General features: G+C 36.1%; 1 protein-coding gene across 1 annotated transcript; it reads right to left on the reverse strand.

Annotated features, from left to right (window-relative positions):
- Positions 1-121: 121 nt before the first annotated feature.
- LOC133283833 (ent-kaurene synthase TSP4, chloroplastic-like) lies at positions 122-6,807 on the reverse strand. The gene is made up of 15 exons (XM_061480744.1): positions 6,736-6,807; positions 6,367-6,652; positions 5,590-5,770; positions 5,187-5,407; positions 4,958-5,078; positions 4,633-4,730; positions 4,317-4,540; positions 4,111-4,223; positions 3,920-4,018; positions 3,272-3,487; positions 3,037-3,178; positions 2,506-2,751; positions 1,804-2,109; positions 552-608; positions 122-397 (listed from the first exon to the last, which is right to left on the reverse strand). The coding sequence occupies exons 1-15, from the start codon at positions 6,805-6,807 to the stop codon at positions 122-124; spliced, it is 2,658 nt and encodes an 885-aa protein (XP_061336728.1).
- Between the last annotated feature and the right edge of the window lie 20,090 nt (positions 6,808-26,897).

Consider the following 26,897-nt stretch of genomic DNA (forward strand, 5'->3'; position numbering starts at 1 on the left):
ATCTATTGCAGGTACCTCTTGATTGGTCAAAAGTTAATCTCGCACATGAGCAAAGTCTGATTGCATTGCACACACAACCAACACTACATACAATAAAAATCTATAATTCCTCTATTGTAGCCTATGCCTGAGCAATAAAACCAGTCATGTCACGATCTGGCTGTTGAAGGGAAGCCAATTTCTGGGTTGAATCATATGAGTATTGAATGTCATTAGCAAATAGACTGCGAGCCTTGTTCCAAAAAGTAACACATCTTAAAGTCCTAAAATTAATTAAAATATTAGGTTCCTTGAACTTTAACAACAAAGCACATAACTGATAATCAAACCTCTCCCATTGACTCTTATCTGCTGTAGGAATATCGAAAGCTAACTTTTCAAGATGATCAAAGAGACCCTGACCAAGAAACCTAAGTTCAATGGAGGATGACTAGGTTAAACAATTCTTATCATTCAACTTCTTGATAGTGATTGTGGACTTCTAAAGAAGGTATAAGAAACAAGAGAATTATCAGTAGGATTTGTGACTTTATATGAATGGGGATTCTCACATTTAGAAGAATTACTTGCACTTGTGGACATAACTGCTCAAGAACATTGCACCAATACTAAAATTTCAAGAAAATCAAGTGAAAAACTGAGTGAATAGTTCTTGAATAAGGTGGGAACCAAGACCTACTATCAAATCTGACCAAAATGGGAGATGAGGATGCTTTAGCGAACAAGGCGACAACAGCGGCGTGAAAAATAAATAACCAGAAGGTGACATGTGTACTTCACGCTCCAATAGAAGTTGTGCGCATGGGATTCATAGAGGCAAAGTGTGGGGGATTTGGATCCTCTCATGTTTAAAATTGGTCATGTGATCATGTTGTTTGATCACAACCATTTATTTAAAATTAATACATTTCTCTCTCTCTCTCTCTTTTGTCTAATCATCAATGAGTGGTTGTGATCAAACAACATGACCACATGACCACTTTTAAATATGAGAGAATTCAAATCCAAGCGTGGGCTTGTGTAGCGAATTCAACTGTCGTTAGTGGTATCTGTTTGGTAGAGGAGAAATTGTGTAGATAGTATGAAGAGGAAGAAAGAAAGCAACGACTTCCCTAACCTTGAAGCCTAAAAAAGAACTTAGCTCTAATACCACGTTAAAGAGAATTTTGTAAGAAATTACCTAATCCATATTCATTATAAATAGGATTTATAATCACCAATAAAAAAGGAAACAAAGAAACAACAAAATAAAGTCAAATCTAAATGGGAATAGATACTTAAATTTGAGGATGTTTTTAATGCACCGGGAGCATGTGGGCCTCCCATTCAACCGATGACACTTAAATTTGCAAGGTTTTTATTGGCTTGGCCCACGGAATTTTTTGTGGACCGGGTGCACATTAAATATTTTCCTTAAATTTTACATGAGTCATGTAAAATTTTTATTTCTTTCTTTATTAATGATAATTGGACTCTACTTATTTAATGCATGTAAAGAGAGAGATAGACACAAAAATTTCACATAACCAGGTCATGTGAATTTTTAACATGAGAGAATCTACTCTCAATCTAAATAAATTTAACTCATTAATTATAGATACACAATCCCTAAAATTATGGGATTTATTTCCTAAAATAGAGAATATTATTAAGATATTATTCAAAAAAGAGAAAAAAAAGTAAAGAGAATAGACCAGTGATTCATACAGTGATCAACCAAAAGTCAATTGCATCTCTAGCTTGTGGCCTCACACCACAAGTGGCTTTGACAGAGGACTAATTAGGTTTTTGCTGAGCATTTACCAACAATTCACTAAGGATGACAGGCTCTTTAATTACAGCATTTACATTAGAGTGCATCTCAAGTAAAGTAAATCCATCATTCTTCATGTAAAATAGGTGCAACACTTTCGTCATTTTCCAAAACAATTCCTTGATATCTCTTGGAACTATGCTTCCTTTTTCTTGCAAAATTAATCTCAGGAGTTCTATTCTCTTATCCTCAATAATACCCTTCATCTCTTCAATGGCATCTTCTGCAGTAATAAGTCCATTGCTACGAGCAATACGCAAAGTCACTGCATTCAATTTCCCTTCCTCACATTCTCTCTATAGCAGAGACAAAAAGCATTAGAGTCGGTTTGTTTGGGCTTCTAGAAAAAAATAGTTTTTATCTCTTTCTTATTTTAAAAATATTTTTTACAAAAGTTAAAATTATTTATATTTTTATAAAAATATTTAATTTTTGAAAAAAATATTTGACTTTTACTTTTGCTATTTTTAGAAGCTAAAATTTTTAGCTTCTAAAAAAAGTAGGTTTTTGACTTTTGTCGTGACTTCTGTTTTTTTTTTCAAAGCAGACAATCAAACGAACTAAAAGTGAAAAGTGTTTTTTTTTTCCTGAAAAAAAAATCAGATTTTGAAGAGAAAAAAAGATCATCAAAATGGGTCCTTAGTCACCTTAAAACCAGACAGGGAATCAAAGAGCACGAATGGACTATATACCTTAAAACTATGAATATCATTAAGAAGACGCCCACAAGTGCTCATGAGCTTAAACAAACAATCCAATTCATTATTTTCAGCAACTTCATCTGAAAGCTTAGGTCCAACGAGGTAGAGTGCTGGAAGGACTATTACTCCTAAGCCAAATGATATGTTTGCATTTTGCATATAATCATCAATTGTTGGGACAACTTTGGTTCTCGACCACTCAGCTTCTCTATACATAGATTGAATCATATCCAACCACTGCAAAGTAAAAAAAGTCAATCCATTTGTTAAGAAAAATATCTCATGTCAATGAAGTAAATTTAGAAGAAAAGTGTCAAACTAAGATTTCATTAACATTCAGAGACATTAGTTAGCATTAGAATTTTTCTTTTATTTGTGGGAGAGGAATGCAAAAAGATATCAGGGCTTAATTCACTAATCATGTTGTTCACCCAACCAGACACCATTTACATTTGACTGTATAGGATATTCAAAATAACGTTAGTAGAAAAATGTAAGCAGAAAGAAAAAAAAATATCTCACAAATTTGATAACATTTTTTTTCACGTTACGTCCTTGCTGCTTGACTGATCTCTCTCCAATCTCACAAATATTTCCGTGAATTGCAGAAAATATTATCTTAACTATCTCAGAACAACAAACACTGTTGATATCTACATTCCACCTGCAGTTCAATTTCCATAACATCACTCTTTGTAGAAGAAAATAGTGAGAGAATTCAAACGGAAATCAAGTTCAATTAAGAATAGGAATATACTCCTCCACTAATTGAATAAGGTTCACTTGCTCTTCTTCAAAACCCCGAATATCAAAGAAATCATCAACAACTGTTAAGAGCACCCCATTTTTTGCCCATGATATGCGAGCATTAGAAAGTTCAGGAGAGAAAAGTGTAGCTGCAACGGAGAAGAAACAATAGGCTATTTTCTGTCTTGCAAATTTTAGTTTGTCTAGTCTGTTCTCAATAACCCACCTGCATATGTTAGGGTACAGTTAGATCAAACTTGAGGAAATGCATCTCCCCTAGTAGAAATTTGAGCAGAATAATATCTTTATGACACATTTAAATAAAGTTTCTAGAAAAGCAAGTTGGGAATTCAAGTGTGAATGATAAAAAAAGTCCAGCATCAGGAAAAAAATGGACTAAATATAGTACATATAAGTGAAAAGACCCATATATGGTGTTGGATCCCCTCATTGTGGGTTTGTTGCTAAGGCCTGTTTGATGCATAGATAGAGATTTCCCCGATTTGGGCTCCCCTTGGCCGTCGCCCAACAAAAACAAAAGAATCCAAATTCCTCAATGACTTAGGCCAGAAGAGAAATAAGTATCTCTAGTCAGACATACATCTTCTAAAATTAAAGAAGGAAGAAGAAAGAAGGAAAGAAAGAAACAAAGATATACCTTTCAAGTTGTTTCAGCTCTTCACTATGTATTGTTTGGCATAGATTGAAGTCTTCTACTGCTAGCTTTAGAATTTCTTGGTTTGCAAGATTGCAAGATCTGGACCATACTAACAATCAAGAATTTGATCTAAAAAGAAGGAAAAAAAGAGATAGGAGCTTGAGACAGGAAACAAACTACCAGAATCTCACCTATATGATGTTTTTAAAATCCTTGCTTCTTCTACCTTGTAATGCTCCATTGATCGCTTGTTTAACAAACGCTCCAAATTCGCATGATAAGGAAAATTAAGAACGTCATTGACCTAAAGTCCAGAAACATTGCAGTTTTAGGAAGGATTATAAGATTGTATAAAATAAGTAGCTAAATTTTGTGAAAGATTGAGAAAAGAAACTACCTCATGGTCAACATAACTACCAAGTTTATCAGAAAAAACTCGGTAAGGGGAAGATTCCTGCTTAAGAAGATGTCTTGTCCAGGTATTTTTTCTTGCCAAAATTGATTCATCTGGATGTATAATGACTTCTGAAGCCTTATATAATTCTAAAACAGCATCAACATCCTTCACGTACCCTTTCAAGGAATCGGCAAATTTATCTTCGGAATATTGATAAAATGGATCTATAAAGACACAATATACAGATTAGCTTCTTTGATGTTTTTATAAAAGAAAAAAAACACTCTAAACTATTAAAGTGTTGCAATGATCCAACCTGAAGATACATCATAGCCATTGTGACGCAATATACGGAATGCCATTGCACAAGTGGTGGGATCTAAGAATATTTCTTCCACTCCTTGCAGCCAATATCTGTTTTTTCACAAATTAAATATGTAGAGATTCAATGCATGAAAATGAAAAGTTTCTATGCTTAGACAAATATTTGAATGTTTTCAAACTTGCTATCTAAGGCTGCTTAATATTTTAAATAGAATGGTATTCATCACATACATTTATAATTTTTTTCCAACTTCTCCAGTGCATGACATATTAATATTTCACCTTAAAAGGTGTATGCCTTTCAAATGGATAATTACCTGTATGTTTCATCCAATACACCTCGAATTTCCTCTTTGAAATGATGAGTAATACCCAACCTTTCAAGACTGTCAATCATATAGAGACGGGCATATATATCCAGAGGATAAACTGTTGGAACTGATTTTTATTTTTTATTTTAAAAAAAAAAAAGGCCAATTAATGATAAAAATAATTGTAACTAGAAGTAAATTCTGAGACACATAAGTCTAAAAAGTGAAAACATACCTGCATTACCAAATTTTTCTAATACTGATTGGATGTAATTAAGACAGTCATTATTCTTAAGGTGCTGAAAAGCAGCTGCTGTTGTAGCAGGTGAATTAAACAAAGATCCATTCTTTCTTTGATACTTCATGATTGTTTTCCAGTCCTGTGACTTCTTCAGCATTCCTTCTGAAGCATATGCTAGATATGCTCTCCACCCTTCTGAGTTGTTTTGACTGCCCCTAAGTTTAGACAAATGGACTTAAAGTGGTCAGTTGATGGAATTCAGGCAAAGTGGAAAATAAGATTTTTCTACCTTCAAATTCTGAGCATCTATAAATTGCTAAAAGGATCTAAAAAATCAGAAACATTTCAATGACAGGAAAAATGTTGAAATATATATAAGAGAAGACCAAAATACTACCTTTGGAGCTCTATTTCTCTCTTCTGGATCATTGATTCTAAGCTTGCAGCTCCAATTGGAAGGTTAATGCCCAAAATTTGTGCATATTCAATCAAAGAAGGAAAAAGTATATCAAATGCTATGGGAGGGCGTTGCTTCTCATCATTGATTGAAGTAATGTTTGACTCAATGAATTCAAGACCTGCAGGAATATCAGGACAATGCATTCATATAAACAGCAGAGCATGTGATAGCTAGGAGAAATTTAGGTAGTGTTTGGTAGGAGAGTTCACAAAAGATACCCATGCAAAAAACTTTGGTATTTTGTGTAGTCCATGTTCGGTACAGACTATTCAAATATTTTCTTAGCAAACTTATTTGCCTAGCCTTAGAAAAATGTTTATAAAATGGGATAAAAAGCACTGTTCTCAAATACCACTTCCAAGGTGGTATTTGTAATTAACCGGCTAAATGGCACGAAGATCAAGAAAATAACAGTGTTCTTTGACATTGCAACCAATGTTAAAGACACATCACTCATACTTTATACAAAGGTTATTCATATTCAAAAAGTACAAAAAGGTTATTTTAGTCTTTTTAATCCATTCTCCCATCAATATTTATCTTCAACCAAATATAGACTCAGAAAATTTAACTCAATTTATTGTGTAATATTTCGACATATCAAACAACTTATTTTTAATTTTTCTACCAAACTCTCTTTCCCATCATATTCCTAATAATTGTATTTTCTTGGTAAATTTTTTTTTCTCCTTTACCAAACCGTTCCTTAGGTACCTTTGTTAATTTGATCTTCACCAGTACTCCATTGCTTTAATGCAAGGATACATGCTAAGGTAGATAAGAGAGCATCATTCATCAATATCGGATGGCGACCGGGAAGACCCCAGGAGCCATCAAAGAGTTGATTATCCAACAACCAATTTAAGCACTGAGGGAAAAATGGGGCTTGAGGAGAAGTTGGAGAATGAATCATTGCCACCCAAGCTGTATCATATGCTGAAATAGAAAGTTCAACCTTGTTGAACATGTTCTTGATTTTTTCTTTAGTGTCTTCAAGGCACTGCAAGGAATAAAACCAATATTTTTTTTCCTTACTAGTTCTCACAGAAAAATATATGAAGATAAAAAAAACTTCAGTCATACCAAAGCTGTGGTGTCCTTTTTCTTCTTTACATTTGATGCAATCATTGATAAATCTGTTAAAAAGGAAATCATATCAAACCTTCTAGGTAGTATTATAAAGAGATACACACTGTTTCATTTGCACGTAGAACAAGAGATAATCCAACATTGAAATAAAAATAGAGGAGAACAACACCAAGTCAAATACATATTTCGGATTTACTATTTGTTAACAATAAATAGATTCTGTTGGATTTTATAAAAATACAAAATTCATTTCCCATTAAATCCCTACTAGCGAGGGTGGGTGCAACAATCCTTGTACGCAACACCCTTGCATATTCGAAAAGATGTTGTTTATCGTATTGGAACCTGTGATACTTTAGTCACAAAAGAGCAACTTTACTACTTACAACTTTAAGCTAAGCTCGCCCCCTTTTACTATTAGTTGTTATAACCAAAAAGAAATCATACAAGGCAAAATCCTTCAGGTTTTGCCATATCCCTGTTGTTTTGGGATGAACTATACATGAAAATTTTTGTGGCATAGCATCCACAACCCATCACGGTTGTTCTGAAAGATGTGATGCTTAATGCACTTTCTGTTAATATATATACATAGGAAAGTGGAGATTTAAAATCACTTCCCATGAAACCCTGACTTGGAAGGACAGAGGTAAGGGAAATCCTTATATGCTAAGCTTAACTCATCATTGAGATCATTCAAAAAATAGATTTTAGGATATGAAATTAACTATTTTTTTTTCCTTTTTCTTTTAACCCAAACAATCAAATATAACCATTTGCTCCTGAATTTTGAAGAACATAAACAAAGAATCAACAAATAAAATAAATATCCCATTTGCTCATCACTAATAACAATTGGGAAATTTTGTCACTGCAAATTCCAAAGCTTGACCAATACTTGTTCAATGTAGCAGCTTCACCAAACTCTTGAAATGAGAGTTTTTATTTTTCAAAAAAAATTAAATAAAATGATTCCATCTAAGCAGAAAAAAATTGCATGGACCTTTAAAACAGAATACAACCCAGTTTGCAAATTACAACCTCAGTTCAGAGACAGAAAAGGAGAGAGACCTGAAGTTGAAGAAATGCAACAGATAGGAATTATGTGGCATGAAAGAGACATGACAAAGTGTGGTATGTGAGTGAATGGAAGGAATGGTTGTTATTATTGTTGTTGCAAACACCAAACTGTGTCTGAGAGTTGCATAAGAAGTGCGATGCATGGCTACTGTAATCAGTAGTTAATATAAATATATGAGAATGATTGGGACAGCTGGAACAAAAACATGAATAGACTACACATGCACGAGGTAAAAATATGGTTTTTTTTTTTTTTTTCTTTCTTTACTGCCAAAAAAAAAAAATATCATGAGTTTATTTTTTTTTCTCTTTATTCTGTTCACATGACCCTACATACCAATGTTATTAAAATCGGCTCGGTCATTGACCCGGTCGAGGTACTGGATTACTGGGTCACTGGTTCAACCAGTGGGTCACAGGTTCAACCGCATGACCCGGTAATTATATGTAATTTTATAATTTATATTAAAAAATTACAAATATACTCAAATATCAAAAAGAAAATGATAAAAATTTCAAATATTTTAATGTAAAAAGTAATAAATCACATATTATTATCCAATAAAAGATCAAACAAAAATATAGTGATCGTGATACGGGACTTTAGGTTCAGAAAATGACATCTCTAACTATAAATTAATTCAAAATTTTCTGCATATTACATAATTGAGATAATATTGGTGTTGTAGGTACATAACTTATGTAAGTCAATAAGTAAAAAAAAATCAAATATGTCCATTATGATTTTTTTTGAAAAAAAAAATTTGAATTTTTTTTTTCAACCGGGTCGGGTCACCGGTTAACCGACCGGGTCATCGGTTTTTGTGAAAACCGGCCGGGTTGGACCGGGTCGCACCGATTCTGATGCATGGCCAGCCTGTTGCTTCAACCGGACCGGTTTACCGGTTCCCGGGTCAATCCGGGTTTAATAACACTGCCACATATATACTTTTATATTGTATATATGTGTGAGTGATAAAATTATCTCAGCAACATAAGAAACATTAATTCCAAAAAAAAAAAAAAATATGATTACTGTTCGGCCACCATGCATGCTCATCCTAATGGTACTTACTATAAAGAAGGACTTCCTAAATACAGAAATAATAAAATTATAAATATTTTTATTACTCATTTAAAAATTTGTGTAAATATAAAATAAGTTTTAATCTTTAATTACAATTGATTTCAAGGGCTTTCCAACCAATGTTATTAAAACCGGCCCGGTCATTGACCCGGTCAATGTACTGGGTCAGTGGGTCACTGGTTCAACCGCATGACTCAGTAATTATATGCAATTTTATAATATATATTAAAAAATCATAAATATACTCAAATATCTAAAAATAATAATAAAAATTTCAAATATTTTAATATAAAAAAATAAATAACATATTATTATCCAATAAAGGATCAAATAAAAAAATAATGATTGTGATACGGGGTTTTAAATTCAGAAAATGATATCTCTTGCTATAAATCAAATCAAAATTTTCTGCGTAATGCACAATTGAGATAATATTAGTGTTGCAGGTACATAACTTATGTAAGTCAATAAGGTAAAAAATATTCAAATATGCCCATTATGATTTTTTTTTTAGGACCGGGCCGGGTCACCGGTTAATCAACCGGGTCACCGGTTTTCATGAAATCGGCCGGGTCGGACCGGGTCACACTGGTTCTGATGCATGGCCGGTCCGTTGCTTCAACCGGACCAGTTTACCGGTTCCCGGGTCGACCCGGCCGGGTCGGTCCGATTTTAATAAGTATGTTTCCAACATCTCATTGTATAATTATAATTCACTTTAAATATTACTATTACTTTTCAATCTTAGCAAAATAATTATAATACTTGTTATAAAAAAAAAATAATAATTATAATACAAATTGATATGTTAATACAGAAAAATATTTTTGCAGTTACTGCATATAAGTTATCTGCATTTACTTCCAAAACGATATCGTTTTGAGATTGAAATATTAAAAAATTATAATTATAAAGACTATAATAACCTTGAAATAAATTAGAATTACAAAAATATCATGATTTCTACCCCAAAATAACGTCGTATTGAGCTTACTGCAGATAACTTTTCTGCATTAACTGCAGAAAAAACAAATCATGTTAATATATAATTTGTCTTGACTCTTGCGTATCATTACCCGAAGAAGTAATCGTGTATTTATTTTATGTAATAAAGCATTTATTTAAGAGAAGGCGCTGATCCACGGAAGCCAGAGATTCTTTATGCTCACAAAAAAAAAACATTTATTTATTTAAGAGAGGTTTGAGCGTGCGGGAATCAAAAATTTTTATTTATATGTTGATATTTAGGGGTGGGGAAATTTTTTAAGTTTTAAATGTATTAAAAAATTAAAAAAATATAAAAAAAAAACAAAACAAAACTTCAACTTAACATTAAAAAATAGTAATCAAGAGTCAGCTGTTGCAAAATAGATCCATGTTAGTCATTTTGAGAGACTAACGTGTGTCTTTTTTGAATTTCAGAATAACCACGATTTTGACTAACTGAGATTATTTTGAAATTTCGAGGAACTCGACTTTTTCTTCTTCTAAGAGATTAAATTGGGCTCAATTCCTTTTGTTGAGAACCCAAAATATACTTTACTCTTTTTTTTTCTCCCCAAAATTTTGTGTGTACACTTGCATACAGTTGCAAACATAGAAGTCCTTCGATGCCTATAGTCAAAGAATGCATTCAAATTGCAGATCAAAGAATAGCTTAGAGGGAAGGAGGCTATTAGTTTGTTACTACTGAGAGAAAGAAACAGATAAGGAATGAAAATTGAATATTCTATTAAGCTTGAAAAAGAAAGAAAAATACAAGTGGTTATATATACCACAGTCATAACATAATGATTTGTAAAAGTAGCACATGTGCTATCACCACTAATACACACTACTAACAGAAATTGGTTACATCAGAAATTAAGAAACTGAAAAATATAAAATGTATACTAATAGGCCCCCTCAAGATGGAGAGTGGATGTTCAAGATTCCCATCTTGGAAACCAAAGCACCAAACTTTGAGGGAAGAAGAGGCTTGGTAAGAATATCTGCAAGTTGCTTGGAAGAAGGAACAGGGAACGTCTTCAGGAGACCTTTGAGAATGTGTTCACGAACAAGATGGCAGTCTATCTCTATATGTTTTATCCGTTCATGAAACACCAGATTTGTAGCTATATTAAGGGCTGACCGATTATCACAAAAAAGATGTGTAGGACCAGAGTGTAAAATATTAAAATCTTTCAATAAGGACAACAACCATAGTAATTCATAGGTGGTAAGAGCCATCGACCTGCTTCGGTGGATGACCTTGACACAATATTCTATTTCTTGGATTTCCAAGAAATGATGGTGTCTCCAATGAAGACACAAAAACCAGAAATAGAGCGACGGCTATCAATGCAGGCAGCCCAATCAGAATCACAGAAGACATTAAGTTGAATAGAAGAAGAAGAAGAAAAAAAGTCCCCTGACCAACAGTGTGCTTAATAAGACCAAGTAACTTGTGAGCAGCTTGAAGATGTGGAACACGTGGAGAGGCCATAAATTGGCTGAGAAAATTGACTGTGTAACTGATGTCAGGCTTTGTGATAGTCAAATATAATAAACGGCCAATCAATCTACGGTATAAAGAGGGATCAGGAAGAAGGTCTCCCTCAGATGCAAAAAGCTTAATACCAACCTTAAAGGGAGTGCTTCTCAGTTTGCAACCTGAAAGTTTAGTATCCTTAAGGATCTCCGATGCACAATGGTGTTGACAGAGGGATATACCTTTGGTAGAACGGGCCACTTCAAGGCCAAGAAAATATCTCAAGGAACCGAGATTTTTTAAATGAAATTTGTTGTGAAGCTGATCAGTTAAAATCTGCACTTCATGAGAATTATTAGATGCAACGATGATATCATCAACATATACCAAAATGGCAATAAAACAAGTATCCGAAGATCGCACAAAAAGAGAATGGTCTGATTGGGATTGGGCAAAACCAAGTGATGTCAGTGTATTACAGAATTTAGCAAACCATTGTCTTGAAGCCCGTCGAAGGCCATATAAGGACTTATGGAGATGACAAACAGCATTGGGAGGAAGAGAATTCTGGTTATGACAGTAACCAGGTGGAAGTTGCATGTATACTTCTTCATTGAACTCCCCGTGAAGGAAGGCGTTATTAACATCAAGTTGAAGAAAAGACCAATTGTGAATTGCAGCAAGGGCAAGGAGGACACGAACAGTGGTCAGTTTTGCAACTGGAGAAAAAGTCTCCAAGAAATCGATGCCCTCTTGTTGAGTAAAGCCCTTGGCAACCAAACGTACCTTATATCTTTGAAGTGAGCCATCTGATCTATATTTTACTTTATAGACCCATCTGCAACCTACAACACGTTTTCCTGGTGGAAGAGAGACAATAGACTATGTCCGGTTGAGTTTAAGAGCTAAAAGTTCAGCTTTCATTGCAGCCTGCCACTCTGGTAATTGAGATGTAGCAGAAAAGGAATTGGGTTTGAAATGAGATGAGATAGAATTTATAAAAGCTGTATAGGAAGGGAAAAGACGATTGTATGAAAGGTAATTAGTGGGAGGGTGATGGGTGGATGAAGAACAAATATAGTCATCAAGGTGGGAAGGAATTTTACGTGTCTGTGAAGGACGTGAAGGTATATGAGGTGCAGAGGTGGAATAAGAAGCTAAAGTGTGATCATCCGAAGGAATAGCTAATAAAGATAAAGTGGGTAAACATGAGAATTTTGTTTCTATAGAAGAAGAACCTGAATTTAAAACAAAAGGAAAAATAGTTTCGTGAAAGACAACATCACGAGAAATGTAGATACGATTGGACTCTAAATCAAGAAGCTTGTAACCTTTAATGCCTGGTGGGTACCCAATAAAAACAGCAGGCAAGGCACGGAGGGAAAATTTATGTCTGGTTTTGGGTAATGTGGAGCTATAGCAAAGACAACCAAAGTTGCGAAGATGGTCGTATGATGGAGGCTTGTTACAGAGGAGTTCAAAAGGAGATTTGGAAGCAAGAAGTGGAGATGGGGTGCGATTTATGAGGTAAACTGCAGTAAGTATGCAGTCCTGCCAATATGATAAGGGAATATGGGATTGAAATTGAAGAGCTCTTGCTACATTCAGAAGATGATGGTGCTTGCGTTCTACAATAGAATTCTGCTGAGGGCGGTCTACACAGGAGTGGAAAACTTGGATGCCTTTAGAGGAGAAAAATGAGGACAAGTGGAATTCAGGGGCATTGTCACAACGAAGGGATTTAATTGGTAAGGAATATTGAGTATGGATAAGATTATAAAATGATGGAAAAACAGAGGAGAAATCGGATTTGTTACGCAAAAAATATGTCCATGTAAATCTTGTGGCATCATCCACAATGGTAAGAAAATAACGAGAACCCTGTACAGAGATGGTATGAAATGGCCCCCAGATATCACAATGCAACAGATCAAAAGGGGATGCAGACAATTTTGGGTTCAAAATAAAGGGTAGACGTTTTTGTTTTGCAAGTGGACACACAAAACAATGGTGATCAACATTTAAGTTTGCAGAAAAACCCAAATTATATTTCATTAAATTTAAAACTGAAATAGACAGATGCCCTAATCTTGAGTGCTATAGAATAAGGTCTTTTACAGTCAAAGAAAAACAAAGGGAACGGGGAATAACATCTGTGGGAAGGGGATTTTTAGTGTCAAGGATATAAAGATCACCAAATCTTTTAGCAATCCCAGTCATCCTTTGTGAAGTATGATCTTGGAGAATGCAATGAGAGTTAGAGAAATTAGCAAGAATAGAGGAATCATGAGTCAAGGAATTGATCGATAAAAGGTTAAATAAAAAGGACGGAACACAAAGTACATGATATATGGTGAAAAATGTAGAAATGGATACCGAACCAACGACGGTAACCGTTGCAGAAGACCCATTAGGAAAAGATACTAAGGAGTTAGATGAAGAAGATGATGAAAGAATATCGAGTGAGGTACATACATGATGTGTGGCACCGCTGTCCAAAATCCAACAAAAAGAAGGTAAAACGATAGGGGACGTACTGCTGAAACTAGCCACAGAAGGGGAAGACTCGACAATGGAGGGAGTGGAGATCGAAGATGGAGATGGAGAGTTCTGTTGTATCAACGCAAGTAGCTGGTTGTATTGACTTGGTGTAAATACATAAGGAGCTTCAGAAAGTTGGGGATTAGGGGTCGAAATGTGTGGCTGTGAGGTAGGAGAAAATTTGTGGCTGTGAGGGACAGATTGAGCAAAATGGGCTTGGGTCGTATTTTGTATTTGAAGGGAAATTGGGCTTGGGGACCCTGGGTTTCTACCCAGGTGGGTACCCATGGAGTTTAAAGCATTTTTCTCTTGTATGACCGGAGAGATTGCAGAAGGTAGAAAAAAGGTCTCGAACGGTGTTGGACAGCAGCCACCGTGGAAATGGACGGAGGAAGTGAGGCAATAGAGTTAAGGAGAGGAGTGTCAGTTACAGTCAGAGTTGGCAAGGCTACGGAGAGCTGACGTTGACGCTCTTCTTGTAGAACCATGGAGAAGACCTTGGCGAGCGACGATAATGGTTCAAGCAACAAAATCTGAGCACGAACAGATGAAAAGGATTCATTGAGTCCAATAAGAAATTGCACGACATGACCTTGCTCTTTACTGGCACCAATTTCGCGAAGCGCACCACAAGTGCAAGAAGGCAGAGGAATATAATCCTGTAATTCACCCCAAAGGGATTTCAACTTGGTATAGTAACCATTAACATCAAGAGATCCCTGACACAAGGATGAAATGCGTTGTTTAAGCTGGAAGATTCGAGGACCATTCTCCTGGGAATACTGAGTCTTCAAATCATTCCACACTTCATAGCCAGTAGAAAAATAAAGAAGGCTATCAACAATGTCCTTAGCAACCGAGTTTAATATCCATGAGATAACCATGGAATTACATCGATTCCAAGAAGGGAAGAGTAAATCAGTGGAGGGAGGATGAACAATAATGACGTCAGCAAAAACTAGTTTATTCTTTGCTATTAGAGCAAGAAGCATGGTGTAACAGCCCGTTGTACACCGGTATTGTTAACATTGATTATGATATTAAGCGCAGTTACAATCACAACAGTTCATTTATAAAAATGCGAGTAAACTTTTTACGTTTATTACGCGAGCATTTAAAACCGTAAAGAGCGTAATAAATAAAAGCTGTGATCATAACTGTAAACTCTTGCAGAATACTAGATTAAACTATTTTTATATCTTATTTTACTTACTTTAAGACACAAAGGGGTTCCCATAAACTCACTTAGCCAATTTCTCAATCTTACGTTTTCTACCTATCCGAACATGGTTCGGTAATTATTTTACTGCGAACATACCGCACAAAACCAGACCTTCATCTCTAGTTATATTTTTTTATTACTTAAATACCTTTCAAATGAGCTGTCACACGAGTCATTTCGATCTCGTTTGCTCCGGATATCGCCGTTTGAAGTTGGACAAGCAAAACTGCCAACCAATCCCAAAACAGCTCAAAACGTCTCTCACTCCACGAATTACTGCAGAAAATACACTCATCCAATTTCTCCCAATTTTTTACACCACAAACTAGACACCTCAACCTTCAATTTGATATATCATACGCTTAATTTGACTGAGAAACGAAGTGGGAATAAAATTCCCAAAAACTGGCACAAACAGACCCTGCATAGGTGCGTTCAGGACAGTCCATGTTCACAAGCTTCTACAGGGCTGCGTGAAACCTAGAATATTCTAAGATTTTAACACCATGTAGGGGACATCTCAAGCTTCAAAAATGCATATGGAACGACCCTATCGAACCTTTGTGGAGGGAGATATGCTCTCTCGAAGTTCGTCTAAAATCTGCCAATTCTACAGAAAATTCGCTAGAGTTTCCTTTGTTTTTCCTAAAATCCCCAAAGTTGTAAAAGATCTCTAGTACCTCAAATGTACCTAATAACCAATGGGTGGCACACACAAGGACCAAAAATGCCTTGGGGCACTTACAACCCAACTCAGTTTACATTTATTACACAATATAGCTCACTTTATAATCCTTAACTTGTTACAATCACCAAAGTCCATTTTCATGCAAATTCTCACATACAAGTAATCATAAACCTAAAATAGGCCTAAAGCCCTTCCATCATAGTACATCATGCATCCATTGTACAATTACAACATTTAACTCACATGTTACAACTTACAACTTCAACTTTAAATTACAACTTACAAATTCACAGCTTTAATTTACAACTTGAAACATAAAACTTCAAATGACATATACACTAGACTTAGGCAAAATGACATGAACAAATATGACTATGTAACTCATCCTACATACATATGAGATGTTCATGCCCTAAGTCTAGCCTAGGCCAAGTGGTCACCAAAATGCAAAATAATAAAAGTGCTACAACTAGTAATCCTACGGGCTTCTTGCCGTCGCTCCACTGCCACTGCTACCTCCTGAAATAAAGCCCCCAAGACGGGGTGAGATATACGAATATATCTCAGTAACCCAGAGGTTCTGGAGAAAGCTCCGCCCAATGGCTCACTTCGATGCATATAAATAATATAAAATAACCACTTTTCAAAACGGGATAAAGCAAGGGATTTAGAGAAACTGGGAAATATCGGGATACAAAATACGACGAAGCTGGAATGGTAGCTACCAATACCAAGCAACGTCCTCGACATATATAAGCCTATGGGTATCATCCAAGGCATGTTCCTAGAACATCCAACCAAGGTACCCCTTCCATCCATATACACCCGAGACATTCCTAGTGTGCTCCTATCCGGATCACACACCACGACCCTAGGTCAACTGGAACTCCCTCTCGGAGACCTATCCAGTGGAAGTCCGCACTTCCCGAAGGCTACACTGTCTACTGGCCAGAGACTCGGTACATAAGTACCCTCATATATACTACATGCATGCTCATGTTATTCTACATTATTCATATACATTTCCTACCATCACCCTCAACGGGTATGCTGGAACACACAAGTGGAACAAGACCCAGTACCAAGAGGTTACCTCAATAAGTTCCTCCACTTAGCTCTACAGCATCTTATTTCCCAAACTTGTTATTCAACAGAATGCCTACACAGAGGACATTCCCAATTACTCAAAAACTTATACAACACATGCCAATTTACAATTATACATGCATCGATCCAACCACTTACCTCAATCCACTTGGTCCTGGACCAAGGGCAATCCACCGACTCACAGTTCAGGGTTCAAATCGACGTACAGCAACCTACATATCCATGTACGAATCGTCAGTACACGACAATTCTATCAAAATGCGAAAAACGTCAAAATCACCCCCTTCTTCCTCTTGAATGTTCGGCCAAACAAGGCTTATTTCAAATTTTATTTTTCTAAATTTTTTTTCTCTTTTAATTACACATCCTTAGGTTGCTACGAGGCTATACCAAGTGCTGTTTTTCCATTTTACGTCTTTTAAACATCGTTTTCCTTAATAATTCACTCTAGGACCCTTTATGACCCTTAACACTATTTATTACTTTTCATTGGTTCTTTCACTTTCCAACCACCACACAACCCATCTAGATATCATTTAACACTTGAAACATCATCCAAGCAAGACTAACAACATCAAATTCCTACACTCCCTTAAAGGGCCAAATTGGTACTTATGGAATTCCAAGAGATTTCATTCAATTTTCAACCCTTCCACACTTCACACAATACCATTATATCAACATATAATCATCCAACAACTCACCAATAACATCTTAACACATTTTCCAAAATTCAAGTCATGACACCTCAAAATATTCTAAGTTACAAAATCATATTTTTCACCTAAAATTTTCATTGCATTTATAGCTAATACACATTATTCTAAGACACTTTCATTTGCAAACTTTTCCCAATTGAGCTCTCTAACATCGCACATCAACAATTCAAGGTTTAGGGTTCATAAATATAATCTACAATTAAACCATGAAAATGGGGTGGAAACATACACACAACCAAGGCTTGATACTCCTCCAAGACTTACCCAAGCAATAGAAGACCAAATGACTCCATGAAAATCACTTTTCTTCAAAATTTCGAATCTGATTTTGGCCAAGATCTCCCCAAGGAGACGGTTTCTAGGCCAAAGAGTGCTACCAATGGCTTTAGGAGGTGTTTTCCATCAAGATTCAAGACAAAAATCGATGGATTCGGTGGAGAAATGACCAAGTTGTGATGAAATGAAATTTTGCACCAAGATGGGGGAAGGGGGCTGTTGGCTCGGATTTGAGGGAGAAGGAAGGGAGGGATGATGATGAATAGTGAAGGGGTGAGGTGGCCTTAAGTGAAGTTTAAGTGGGTGGGTCCCACGCCCCATCACGCGATTTAAAATCCATCCGAACTTTCACTAAACGTCCAAAAATTCACAACCTATTTAGAAACTCTAATTTTTTACATTAACCATTGTCCTTTAATTATAATTGATCAGATGAATCCAGAGTTTTCCAGTCGTTTGGAGAAAACACAGTTTTAAGCTGTTGCGCGCGTCGTTGGTCTGCTTCCCCAAACTGACTTAATTCCATCAAATATTATCAGAAATCATATTTTCTAGTTCTATAGACCGTTTATAAATCATATTTGAAATCTAGAGCTCAAAAATCGATCGGCACATTTTACGGTGCAATCGTATCGCGGTATTTTTACTCGGTAAAAACACTATTCACTGATTTTTCTTAAACTTGCATATCCACTCAATTTTTCGTTTTGAATCCATCTCCAGGGTTCTTTTTATCATCTGAGACCTTCTACTCAATTTTTATCTTCCTAGGGTTGCATGTTGGCTAATTATCGTTTTGCCCTTTCTTTGTATTTTGGCCTAATCTTTGGGATTTTCACTAATCCATCACTTAATTACTCATTTAATATTTTAATATTTAAACTTAGAATTGCGAGGTGTTATAATCGCCCCACCTTTTAGAATTTTGTCCGCAAAATTAACATCCTAACGATCCCGTAACACGGGGTGTAATCGGAGAATCTCATCTTTCCACTCTCTACTAGCCTCCTTAGGGGTGCATCTTTACAATTTTACCTTCGTCACAGACATAACCTCGTTTTTTGTGGTATCCATCGATACCCAACCCTTCACAAACTTGATAATTTCGGGGATCTGGCCTCATAACTCATTATATTTTTCACTGTTTCTGTAAACCACTGTTGTATTTTCGTTAATTGTAGTTCATAATATACCCATTTTACAAACTTGTCACTTATGGTGCCACGACTTTTAATTCCCAATACTTTAAAATTTTCATGGTTTACGGTTGCACCTTCACTAATTTATAGGTAATATATAACCACATTACAATTTGTCTGTCTCACTTCATCTCATTCTCATTTTTATCCATTTTTTTGATCCAATGTCGTTCCCAAAAGCATCTAACCGTATATATAATAGACTCTAGTCATTCTTATGTATACTTACTGATTATTCCTGGAATGTTTCCAACTCGTACTTTCTTTAGTACTTAAACTCTCTCGCTGTCCTTACTGTTTCGACAATACCCCAACAATCAGTTCTTTCCATTACTGTTACTACTCTTATCATTTTGTTGTTTTCTTAGCTTGCCCACATGCGCATATCTTCTAGTTTCAATGGCATGCAACAACATCCGACTAATCCCAACTCGCCTTACATTTCATTTTTACATAGTTTAGTTTACTTTGTCCCGTGTGTCCATACCTTCTTAGATAATCACCACTATGTCTTTCTTTTTGAGACACGAAGCTCACAATCCTCAAAACAATTAATACTCCCCGTCAGTCATTTCCAGGTCTTCTCCCACAATTCCATTCATGAATATTTCCATCTACAACATCATATTTTTAATTTACACTCCCTGTTAATCTATTTATCACTTAATCGTTTAAACTCTATCGATTTAGCCCTCTCATAGCCTAAATTCACCATCCATCAATGCCTTTCGTATCAAAGGCCTACTCCTAATATTTTTAGCAATTAACCCTTTCTACTCATCATTCTGTAACACTGTTATAGATTCAACATCTTTTTCATTCATTTATACCCCCATTTCCTCATTATTGACATTTTTACCATGGATGTTCAACTTAAAATACTATATCATAATCCTCGCTTATAAGTCTCCCCATATCGATAATCTCCAATCACAATCGTTCTATCACCTGGCACTACTTTCATCCTTAAACAATTTTCAAAATTTTTATCAATACCGCGTATCTCCCAAAGATATATCTCCCTCACTTAGCATGTATCGCATACCACGTTCCAAATCACTCCATTGAGTTATCAACCTTTCTTGAATCACTAAAATTTAAGTCACTGCTCCTTATTGACATTTTCACCTAATTCCATCACAACTAACTTCTTATGAAAGGCCATCAGGCCACCATCTGAACTACACATTTATTCCTCATTAGTCCCTTCTAATACAACATTCACTCAATTCATCAATATTAACATGTTTCTATTCTGTATCATAAGGCAATAATCCCCGACAATCTTCACACTTTCCTTGGAACCCAAAATTCATATCACCACACTCGGTGTACACGCACCCACATCTCCTAATGCTCAGAACTCACACCTCAAACTACCTTCTCACGACGTCACATATATTATATTCCATTCGATATATTTCTGTTCACTTACAGTTATCTAATATCATATGTTGCGTTCTTCACACGACACAATCCTCCCAATACGGTGGGTAAAATATCCCCAGGTCAAACCCCTCGAGCTCTTGCTGTCCTAAGGGCCCCAGATGTAAATGGCCCACTGATCAGAGAATCTGCCCTTATGATTCACGCAGTAATAGGTAATCTACCACCAGTTTCCCCTGTGCTAGGAGCATCACCAATTGTTTCTTATCTGTGCATTTATATAAAACACCTCAACTATTCTAGCAGTCCCATCAATGCGGGATACTTCTTTGTCTCATATTACTCATATCAAATACTAATAGTCTCCGGGAACATAATCCGCACGGAGATAGCTATACACTCCGGGCACATAGGCCGCACAGAGATATTCATACTATCAAATCGTATTACATGCACTCAGTGCACAGAGAAATTTATTTCATAATATATCTGTATATCACAAAAAACGTGTACCCAGTACACACCATATCACACTTGGACCCTGTCCATTTAGTGTATGTATCATACCCGTATATAACGGCAAAATGTTTTGTATATCCACATGGGGATGTCCCCCATAATCATAGTAGTAGTAGTATTATACTCATATCTCATATACGTATAGTGCATTATTCCTTCCTTGATTATTCTTCTCAAAGATTGTTTACTCCTTTTACTTAGACTAGTCACCTGACCTGGTTCATATCACAATTTCTATTCCGTGAATCCGGAATTTTTCTCAAAGTTCTTCTGTACACATCTCACATCTCATAATATAATGTATCATACTTCCCACATATAATTCCCATCACACAGGGATCTTCTAAACATATTCGTCCTATCACAGAGAACTAATTTCACCTCAATCCTTGCACTGTGATATGATCCCCCAATAGGATTGGAGGAATGGATCTACTAGGAATGGAAAATTATAACTCCAAATTCAGCCGCCAACACGTACTGTTAAAAACAGAATGTATCTCACGCTACGGATCTCGGATTTGGGTGATTCCAAAATGAGGTGAAAGATGGCTTCCTGAATCACGATTTTGGCACAAGAAACACCGGAAAATGATAAGGAATTCGGGAGATATGAATCCAAGATAATATAGAACGAAATTGGAGTTTAAGGATTATAGGTAGGTGCCACAATTCCAAAGAATTGATAAGCCCAAGAACGCCACAAGGATTGATGCCCTTGATAAGTTCAGAGATTCTCAAAAGAACCCAAGAGAACTAGTCTCTCACCAAAATAGGTTAACTTGATATTCCAAATCTGTCTTCAAAAGCCATGGTGTTCCCTTATATAGTGGGCAACAACCATATTGAGTTTAACCTAAAAGTGCTTACACATAAAAGAAAATAGACAGCCCAATAATCCAGCCCAATAAGCCTTATTACAAAAAATTTAACTAAATATAAGAAAATAAAAATTAAGTGCAGAATTTGGGCCAAGTAAAATAAAGCCTTCATGCATATCCATTGAGGCTTATTCTTCAAGGTCTTAAATTTGAATTAAGTGTATCATTTTGGGCTCTTCTTCCTTTAGACTTGGGCTTGTCTCAAGTAAAGTGGTCACCAAGAGATTTAGAGCCTCTTTAGCCTTTTTAGCTTTTGCTCTTGTCATTGGGCCTCCAAGACCTTGTATGTCCTCCAAGTTTGTTGTCTTGGTCATGCCACCTCCTATGTCCTCATCATTCCCTCCTTCTTTAGAAGAATTTGTCCTCAAATTGTAATCCTCGTCTCCTGCATCAAAAAGGGACAAATCAGCCACATTAAAAGTAGCACTTACACCATACTTAGTTTTATAGATTTGTGCAAAGTCTGGATCATGCTCATACAATGCCTTAATATGATCAAAACCAATGAACTTAGTTTCAAGAGTAGAGAACAAGGCATACCTTCTTGAAAGTGCATCTGCAACTATATTAGACTTACCTTTCTTGTGCTTGATCACATAGGGAAACTGCTCCAAGAACTCTACCCATTTGGCATGCCTTTTGTTAAGCTTGCCTTGTCCTTTTAAGTACTTTAAGGACTCATGGTCACTGTTGATGACAAACTCTTTGGGCAAGAGATAGTGTTGCCATGTTTGCAATGCCCTTACCAATGCATACAATTCCTTATCATATGCGGAATAATTAAGAGCAGCCCCATTCAGTTTTTCACTAAAATAGGCAATGGGATGCCCCTCTTGCATCAAAACAGCCCCTATCCCCGCTTAGATGCATCACATTCAATCTCAAAAGATTTAGAAAAATTAGGCAATACAAGAATAGGTGCATGTGTCAATTTTTCCTTGAGAGCAGCAAAGGCTTGCTCTTGTTTTTCACCCCATTTGAAACCAACATGCCTTTTAATCACTTCATTCAATGGTACTGAAATCTTTAACAAATCTCCTATAGAAACTAGCTAAGCCATGAAAGCTTCTCACCTCACTTACATTCTTAGGAGTTGGCCACTCTTGAATAGATTTCACCTTCTCTTGATCAACTTGCACTCCTTGTGAGCTAACAACAAAACCAAGAAAAACAACATGGTCTATACAAAACACACATTTTTCCATGTTAGCATACAATTTCTCATGCCTGAGTGCTTCCACAACATACCTCAAGTGCACAAGATGATCATCATAGGATTTGCTATAAATCAGAATATCATCAAAATAAACCACAACAAACTTTCCTAGAAACTCCCTTAACACATGATTCATTAGTCTCATGAAGGTACTAGGATCATTGGTTAAACCAAAGGGCATAACCAACCATTCATACAGCCCATATTTAGTTTTAAAAGCTGTTTTCCATTCATCCCCTTCTCTAATCCTAATTTGATGGTATCCACATTTTAAATCAATTTTAGAGAAGAAACAAGCACCATGCAATTCATCCAATAAATCATCCAATCTAGGAATAGGATGTCTATACTTTACCGTGATGTTATTGATGGCTCTACAGTCAGTGCACATTCTCCAGGTTCCATCTTTCTTAGGCACTAAAAGGTCTGGGACTGCACATGGACTTAAGCTTTCTTGCACCCATCCTCTTTTCATCAAGTCTTCAACTTGTCTCTGAATCTCCTTGGTCTCTTGGGGGTTACTCCTATAGGCTGGCCTATTAGGCAATGCAGCTCCCGGCACGAGATCAATTTTATGTTCAATGCCTCTTAGAGGAGGCAGTCCATGAGGCACCTCTTTGGGAAAGACATCTTCAAATTCCTGCAACAAAGAAGAAACCTCATTTGGAAGAGAGTTAGTAGGACTTGCATCTTTGATATTATTACACTCTTTACTCAAAAGTAAGAGCATTGGCTTTTTCAATTGTATAGCCTTTTTCACCTCTTTTTCTTTTATAAACAAATTTTGTGTTTTTCTCTCTTTTTCTTGCTCTCTTCCACTCTCTTTCCCCTTTTTCTCTCCACTTTCTTTTCTCTCTTGCTTTCTTTTATCTCTCATTTTCAAATGATCCTCACTAACTTCTCTTGGAGTCAAAGGTGCAAGAATAGTCTTGCGTTCTTCATGCACAAAAGAGAATTTGTTGGTGTAACCATCATGCATAACTTTCTTATCATATTGCCAAGGTCTCCCAAGAAGCAAATGACAAGCCTACATTGGTACCACATCACATAAAACTGTTTCATCATACTTTCCTATGGAGAAGTTCACCTCCACTTGTTTGCTTACGGTCACTTCACCATCCTCACTAAGCCATTGAAGCTTATATGGCAGCGGGTGATAATATGACAAGATCTGGATAACTAGGAAATTCCCAGAATTCCAACTAATGAACTGTACAAAACCCGAAGGAAACTTCTTTCGGAAATCTGTCTATATCATCAGAACAGTCGAAAGAAATATCCCTTTAAATAATGAATTTGAAGCATTTCAACTCCTTTCAAAATCATCTATACAAACTCATAAACAAAGTTATAACTATCTGCACATCGGATGTGTCCAAGTGGCTATTAAACCTCTTGGAATTGAAGGTCTAAATGCTTCTGTTCTTCTATGCCTTCGTGATACAAGGCATAACAAATTTACAGATTCTATACTTGGAACTGTTGAAACAAGCCTAAGCAATAGACCAATCTTTTTCAATTGTTATCCTGATCGTATGGTTAGTCTTCAAGATAAAAATATCCTGGATGTCTTAACATTGAACATTGAGACAAGTGGTCTGGACATGAAATCCGGATCTATTCCAGCAGCTTTGCTTTTTAGGATTCAATATAAAGTATTGAATTCTTCCATCTCTAGGGTTCTTAAACCCAAGAAAACTAGGAAAACTACTTTGTTCCTCACTGACATGTCTAGAGCAAATGTCACTGTACCCAAAACCATCCGTTGGACTGACGTAGTCCTACCAGAAAAATGGAGACTTGATGATATGATCCCCAATAGGAATGGAGGAATGGATCTACTAGGAATGGAATTCTAACCCCAAATTCATCCACCAACACGACCTGTTAAGAACAGAGCGTATCTCACGCTACAGACCTCGGATTTGGGTGATTCCAAAACGAGGTGAAAGATGGCTTCCTGAATCACGATTTTGGCACAAGAATCACCGGAAAAGGATAAGGAATTCGAGAGATATGAATCCAAGATAATATAGAACGAAATTGGAGTTTAAGGATTATAGGTAGGCGCCACAATTCGAAAGAATTGATAAGCCCAAGAACGCCACAAGGATTGATGCCCTTGATAAGTTCAGAGATTCTCAAAAGAACCCAAGAGAACTAGTCTCACCAAAATAGGTTAACTTGATATTCCAAATCTGTCTTCAAAAGCCATGGTGTTCCCTTATATAGTGGGCAACAACCATATTGAGTTTAACCTAAAAGTACTTACACATAAAAGAAGATAGACAACCCAATAATCCAGCCCAATAAGCCTTATTACAAAAAGTTTAACTAAATATAAGAAAATAAAAAATTAAGTGCAGAATTTGGGCCAAGTAAAATAAAGCCTTCATGCATATCCATTGAGGCTTATTCTTCAAGGTCTTCAATTTTAATTAAGTGTATCATTTTGGGCTCTTCTTCCTTTAGACTTGGGCTTGTCTCAAGTAAAGTGGTCACCAAGAGATTTAGAGCCTCTTTAGCCTTTTTAGCTTTTGCTCTTGTCATTGGGCCTCCAAGACCTTGTATGTCCTCCAAGTTTATTGTCTTGGTCATGCCACCTCCTATGTCCTCATCATTCCCTCCTTCTTTAGAAGAATTTGTCCTCAAATTGTAATCCTCGTCTCCCCATAATGTCCTCCAAAAATGGCTTAAGAATTTAGTATCACGATCAGAGACAATGCTTCTTGGAAGTCCATGGAGTCTTACCACTTCCTTGAAGAACAAATCAGCAATATGGATTGCATCATCAACTTTTTTGCACGGAATAAAATGTGCCATCTTAGAAAACCTGTCCACCACAACAAAAATAGAATCTTTACCATTTTTAGACCGAGGTAGTCCTAACACAAAATCCATAGAAATATCAATCCAAGGGCAATCTGGAATAGGTAAAGGAGTATACAACCCATGAGGCAATAATTTAGACTTAGATTGCTTACATACAATGCATCTTTCACACAATTTATGTACATCACGCTTCATGTGTGGCCAATAAAAATGTTCATGCAGCATGTCTAGAGTCTTTTGGATTCCAAAATGTCCCATTAATCCCCCCGCATGTGCCTCTTTCACAAGTAATTCCCTAATAGAACCTTTAGGAACACACAATCTCTTTTCTTTAAATAAGTAATCATTATGCCTAAAGAATCCATTTTGAGCAGCATCCACACAAGTTTCATAGATTTGTGCAAAGTCTGGATCATGCTCATACAATGCCTTAATATGATCAAAACCAATAAACTTAGTTTCAAGAGTAGAGAACAAAGCATACCTTCTTGAAAGTGCATCTGCAACTACATTAGACTTACCTTTCTTGTGCTTGATCACATAGGGAAACTGCTCCAAGAACTCTACCCATTTGGCATGCCTTTTGTTAAGCTTGCCTTGTCCTTTTAAGTACTTTAAGGACTCATGGTCACTGTTGATGACAAACTCTTTGGGCAAGAGATAGTGTTGCCATGTTTGCAAAGCCCTTACCAATGCATACAATTCCTTATCATATGTGGAATAATTAAGAGTAGCCCCATTCAGTTTTTCACTAAAATAGGCAATGGGATGCCCCTCTTGCATCAAAACAGCCCCTATCCCTACATTAGATGCATCACATTCAATCTCAAAAGATTTAGAAAAATTAGGCAATACAAGAATAGGTGCATGAGTTAATTTATCTTTGAGGGCAGCAAAGGCTTTCTCTTGTTTTTCACCCCATTTAAAACCAAC

Source organism: Gastrolobium bilobum, unplaced genomic scaffold (genome assembly GCF_033153095.1).
Source record: "Gastrolobium bilobum isolate Gb01-03AN ecotype WA unplaced genomic scaffold, APGP_CSIRO_Gbil_v1 utg15969, whole genome shotgun sequence".
NCBI classification, from domain to species: Eukaryota; Viridiplantae; Streptophyta; class Magnoliopsida; order Fabales; family Fabaceae; genus Gastrolobium; species Gastrolobium bilobum.